The sequence below is a fragment of the Corythoichthys intestinalis genome, chromosome 1 (assembly GCF_030265065.1).
Source record: "Corythoichthys intestinalis isolate RoL2023-P3 chromosome 1, ASM3026506v1, whole genome shotgun sequence".
In the NCBI taxonomy this organism is placed as follows: domain Eukaryota; kingdom Metazoa; phylum Chordata; class Actinopteri; order Syngnathiformes; family Syngnathidae; genus Corythoichthys; species Corythoichthys intestinalis.
This window is the reverse complement of record NC_080395.1, coordinates 63,496,999-63,503,268: the sequence shown is the minus strand read 5'-3', so window position 1 is coordinate 63,503,268 and position 6,270 is coordinate 63,496,999. Positions and strand designations below refer to the sequence as shown.

Here is a 6,270-nt window from a genome sequence, read left to right as displayed (position 1 = left end):
GAGACCAAATACTTATTTTCTACCATGATTTGCAAATAAATTCTTTAAAAATCAAACGATGTGATTTTGTTTTTTTTTTTTCCCCCATATTCTATCTCTCATGGTTGAGGTTTACCCATGTTGACAATTACAGGCCTCTCTAATATTTTCAAGTGGGAGAATTTGCACAATTAGTGGTCGACTAAATACTTATTTTATATATATATACATATATATATATATATATATATGTATATAATGTCCACCCCAAAAAGACCAGAGAAAAAACGGTTACGTTCATATCGCAGGTCTTGTTGCTTCAAATGACATGCATTAATGCAGGTTTTGCCTAGCAATTCACGAGTTCAGAGATCAACTGCGCCATCTCATGGCCACACTGATAAAATACACCGAGAAAACCCAATGAAGGGATTAGAAAACACCATATACACACATCAAAAAAAAAAAAGAAAAAAAAAAAACACCTAGCAACTACTGATTGCAAATCGAATTGTAGAAAATGCCCTAACGATGGGCCCTTTGAAATCTGTGCGCTGCATCTAAAAATACAGCTGATTGCTGATGCACGTGACTGCTTATTATTTTATGTCAATAAAAACATGTTTTACTTAGTAACAAAATACATATTTGACAAAAATTACTTTAAAATGATTTTATTTATTAATACAGTGGTATACTTAAAATTGTGTTGCAGAGGAGAAAAAAAAAATCAGCCACACGTGAAGAGCTAATATCCAATTAAAGCTGTGTTAAATCTAAAAACAAGCTGGTACTGGTGTGCCATATATCATTAATGATCTATTAGTACAAAAATACATTTAAGGGCACACGATACAGCATCCAGTATTGAAATTGATGAAGGGAACAAATTGGGAGCACACCTTTTGTTTAAAAAATAACAAACAAAAAACATTACTAACAAACAAAACATTTTAAATGTTTTCAACCAGAGCACTTTCCTGATCCTTAAGTAGCCAAAATAAAGACAATTGCTGACAGTAATTGAGAGTGAATATCTTGGTAGAAAAGGTGTAATGCATTATTGTCAGATTCAACATTTCAAGGCTCGAGGGTATAATCCAGAATACAAAGATAATCACGTTTCCATATTTCTCTTCCACTTATTCCAAACGTGTTTTCGCTACATTTTATACAAAAAGAAAAAATTACAAAAAAATGTTCAGTTTTAAACAAAAGAACCAAGGCAATATGCTAGCATTATTTACAGCCACTCCTCTTTTTCTTCTTCAAAGTTTAAGTAATGCATAGAAGATAAAAGACCAACATACTTTTGTTATCTTCTCTCAACCTTTTACCATGTACTGAACCCGTTAGCTTCTCCGTTGGGTTAACAAAAACATACAGTTGCTCATCATAAATTATTGTTTCCTTCATGAAAAGAGGTGAATGATCTGCAGATAAGGCATCACTGCTTATTGTGTGTGAACGCAAGAGTGCAAAAAGAGAAGACGAGAATGAAACGTGAGGAAGCAACTGAGGAGGCCACTGGACCTGAGTAAAACAACATGCATAGATCTCACTCAGGCTACGAGGAGCCAGAAGAACTCAAGCTACAACATCTCACTGGAAGAAAAGGCGTAACCGAGGAAGAAGAAAGGTTAAAGTGTGCTGCTTGGCTTTTAGATCCAGCTGACCTTCCTTTAAGTGGCTCATCTGAGACTCACACCTTTATCAGGTTTCCCCCTAAGGGTAAGACTGCAAACACATATTGATATTCAGTCATCTGAACTGAAAAATAACAGGATCTTGAATTCAGGAGTAAAATGCATTATACATTTTATCTAGACTACTATATATACTGTATGCATATATAGCATAAATACACCGACACTGGTTTGTAAAATATGTTCGCTGGTGGCGCATATTGGAAAACAATCCAACCATGTATACTCATGTAAAACTTCATTGTATATATAGTAACAATCCTCAGTAGGAGGGGCAGGTGCATGCATCAGTGATTTCATTTCACAACTCCATTTGGGGTAAAAGTTGTCATCTTCAGTGGCTGGTCGTAAACAGCACTGAATGGATCATCATTTTCCATGAGTCGGAGAGCGCAGCTGTCAATGTGTGTGTGAGTGTATGTGTCCTTGTTTATCCACCACGGATCCATATTCTGTAACATCACACCTGCTGGCACCCTCATTTAAAAGTGGTCGATGAGCACAGAAACACAGTTGGCTCCCACCAGATAGTTAGGATCTCCTGGGAGAGACTTGTTCTGCCAGTTTTTAGGGTCACCTGGGAGAAGAAGGAACAGATGGACCAGATGGTGAGTTATGACGGTCTTTTAGGTTCAATTCAACTGCAATGGCTACATTGATTCCCTTTTCACAGGCTGTATAGAACAACAACTGTAGCATAAATCCATCAAAACGGCATGATTTCATCTTCAGCCTGCCAAGCACACTTGGATATTACAAGATGGTGGCCTACAGCCAAACATTGGACACAAAAGAGAATAGGGAAGTCATTTAATCTTTGATGAATGTCCCCAGACTCTTGTTGGCTATACACGGAACGTCTAAGAGCACTGGAGTCTATAATACAACACAGTGAAAAGTTCACCTGAAAGGGAAACTAAAACTAGGGATGTCCTCCGATCACATATTTTTGCGTGCAAGTACGAGTCACTAATTTTGAGAATCAGTCAATATGGAGTCCCAATTCGATACCTCAGGAATGTATGGGGGTACATCCAAATGTCTGTGTGTGTGTTTATATATATTAGAGATCGACCGATATGGGTTTTTCAGGACCGATACCGATTATTATTAGTTAAGAGAGGCCGATAACAGATTATTGGAACCGATGTTCATTTGCGGTATAAGTGTAAAAATTGGCGCAAAAGAATTAATTAATGTAAGCCATAGACTTCATAATGGTATTAACGGGTCGATCGGTCATGCACTGCACCTCGCCTTTAAGTAGGGAGTCACCCACATCAAGAGGAGCTATTCACAAACACACGCACGCAGCGATCTAACGCCGGATTTCTGTTCAAAAAGTACGAAAGCTGTACCACATACAAACAGGAAGGATTGTCTCAGGAGTGATTTGTTTGAGGATTCAAGGTAATTATTATATTTTTCGTACCATGCATGCATTTTGAAACGTTGTGGGAAAAAAAATCAATGGGGGAAATTAGCCGCTACTGCATTGGCATCATAGTTGGCAATATTTACGTAAAATAAACGCTAACTGCAGTTTTTTTTTTGCTTTTAAACCAGAATTGAGAGTGTTTTACGTCCATATCTATATAGAATTCAGGGATTTAAGCATTTATTCACAAGAATTTTCACCGGAAAAGCTCTGTTTACATATGGCGGCCGCTAGCTACATTCACTAACAGACTAGCATTGTACTTCAACATATTTATGTAAAATAAACGCTAACTGCATGTTTTTTTTTTTGTTTTGTTTTGCTTTTAACCAATAATCGAGACTGTTTTACGTCCATATCTATAAACAATTCGGGGATTTAAGCATTTATTCCCAAGAATTTTTACAAGAAAAGCTCTGCTTACATAAGGCGGCCGCTAGCTACATTCACTAACAGTCTAATATTGTACTTCGACATATTTACGTAAAATGAATGCTAACTGCATGTTTTAAAAAAAATATATATTTTTTAATGCTTTTAATCAATAATCGAGACTGTTTTACGTCCATATCTCTAAAAAGTTCAAGGATTAAAGAATTTATTCACAAGAATTTTCAATGAAAAAAGTTCTTTGTCTGTGATTCCACTCTGTCAGTTTTGACGGCCTCGCCAACAATGCAGGCTCCCTATTTATCGGCCCCGCGCCCCGTCAATAATTTATGAAGTCTATGTGCAAATAGAAAATAATAGCTAATAATAGGGGGTGGCGTGGTTCAGTGGTTGAGCAGTCGTTACCCAACCCAGAGGTTGTGGGTTTGGTTCTCCGCCTTGATGACCTCGTCTAAGTATCCTTGAGCAAGATAATAAACCCCACGCTGCTCCTGGTGCAGCGTCACCACTCACCAGTAGGTAGATGAGGACATAGTGTGAAGCACTTTGAAGGCCTTAAAGCAACACAAGGTAACTTTTAAACTTTTATAAAATATTTTCATAACATTTGTGATAATATGTCAACTGACAACTAGTTGAATGACACCTCTTTTATATCTTGAGGGGGTCTGTATCGCTTTCACCAACACAAACCAACTTAGCCACACACAAAAAAACCCCTACACTTTACTACAGGGGTGGGCAAACTATTCCACAAAGGGCAGCAGTGGGTGCGGGTTTTGGTTGCAACCCATTAAGAGGAAGGACACCTTTTCACCAATCTGCTGTTTTACAAGTGCAATCAGTCGATTGCTGTCAGGTGCTTCAGATTTCTGCTGAAACTGCATTGGGTAAACTATCTGTGCTGGGTCAGTTGGAACAAAGACCAGGACCCACTGCGGCCCTCGAGGACCGGTTTGCCCACCTCTGCTTTACTACATACGTCAATTCCCTTTTCCCCATTCATTCAAGATGGAAGTCGATGCGAACTAGAACTGTCCCGACTAGTCGACATTGTCGACGTCATCGATGACGTAAGTGCGTCGACGGGCAAAACATACCGTCGACGGGTATTGACAGGTTAAAAACAAAATTACATGCGGATAAAGTTTAGAATGGCGGGCGCTCGCGATGCAAGCGGTTGTTACTAACACCCCCCAGGAGGCCGCTGTTATTTCAATGTGACCGGCATTGTCAGATTGAGCAAAGAGGAAGAAAGTGGGCGAGTGAGAGAGAGGGAGCGAAACAGAGGGAGTGAGATCAGTGAGTTTGGAAAGTGCGTGGGTAGCGCGGAGTTCAGTGGCTGCAGCCCTTGCGTTTTTGTTTTGGACAATAAAAGTATCCATAAAGAGCCATCCGACGCCTCTCAGTGTTTTTATGCACGCCGCCGCCTTCCTGAGGAGGACATGGGCCGAACCGACGACAACGAGCCAAGTGAATCGCCGGTTCACTCCTCACTATGGCGAGGAGTTGAAAACACCGCCAATTACCAAAAAGGGCAGAATTGGTGACACATGAAAGTGGCATAAAGCCATAAAAGCGGACCAGAATAGCCAGAGCCTGGAATAATTTCAAGGAAAATATGGAGGGTGCCACTGTGTGTACTCTTTGCTAAGCTGAGCTCGCATATCACGGTAGCACGTCGGCTATGAACGAACACTTAAAGCGCCGTCACCCAAATATAATTTTCCAAGACAACAAGAAACAACAAGCTAGCAGATTCTAAGTCCATACAACTTTCTAACGATTTTTTAAAATGTAAGTTACCTTTATGTGCGTTGTATCAACGTGCTTTTTTATTTAATAAAATAATTAATGTATGTATAATTATATATTATATTATTTAATAATTATTAAATTTATTAGGATCATGAAAGCTCGCACTTGGGGAAAATATATACATACATCCTGTATTTACATAATATAATGAAAATATATATGGAAACAGCACTGGCCTGCTTACTGTAAACCATGACTGCACTAATGTTAGTCACTTTATATTATAAAGTATCATTGTGTATATACATATAATAGTATACTGTAAAATTAATACTATATATTTAATTTTTGTTACTGTGAGTATGTGTGCCTCTCATTCAAAATAGTTGTGGTAATATTTCAGTGTGCCCTCCACTTTATCTATTTCCAGGTTAAAACAAACAAAAGTTGAACAGTTTTTCCCCTCCCCCAAAAATGCGGAATGCACACCAGAAAAAGCATCTGAACTCACACAAAGTATTCTGAAAACGGTTGTCCGGGACATTGCAATTCATTTTAACATTTACAACATTATAGACAATGACATACCACAAAAAGAGAGAATTGTTTTGACTCCTGTTAAAGAGGTGAAGTCTCAGTGTTTCCGTTTACATTTTTTTTTTTTTTTTGCACTAGTTAATGCCAGCATCATTTGACCTCATTGTTTGTGATTTATTATTATTATTATTTATTATTGATTTGATGTTATTTATTTATACGTTAATAAAGAATGTAGGTGTTCCAAAATGTTTTTTGTGAATAAATAAGCTTCAACAAAAATTTCATTATTAAAGTAGTTAAAAAAAAAAAAAATAATAATAATAATAATTAGATCAGTCGACTAATCGTAAAAATAGTCGGCTGATTAATCGGGATGAACTTAGTCGTTTGGGACAGCCCTAATGCGAACGCTTTTGAGTGAATTCTGCAAAGATGGCAAAGCAAAAAAAAAGACAAAAA

General features: G+C 37.8%; 1 protein-coding gene across 14 annotated transcripts in view; it reads right to left on the bottom strand.

Moving 5' to 3' along the window:
* Positions 1 to 637: 637 nt before the first annotated feature.
* Positions 638 to 6,270, bottom strand: part of tjp1a (tight junction protein 1a) — a 209,536-nt gene continuing 203,903 nt past the window's right edge. For all 14 annotated transcript variants that reach the window (XM_057835140.1, XM_057835147.1, XM_057835175.1 and 11 more), the window contains one exon: positions 638 to 2,262. In XM_057835140.1, coding sequence (XP_057691123.1) covers positions 2,168 to 2,262 — 95 coding nt within the window. In that variant the 3' untranslated portion in view covers positions 638 to 2,167. The remainder of the gene's footprint in view (positions 2,263 to 6,270) is intronic.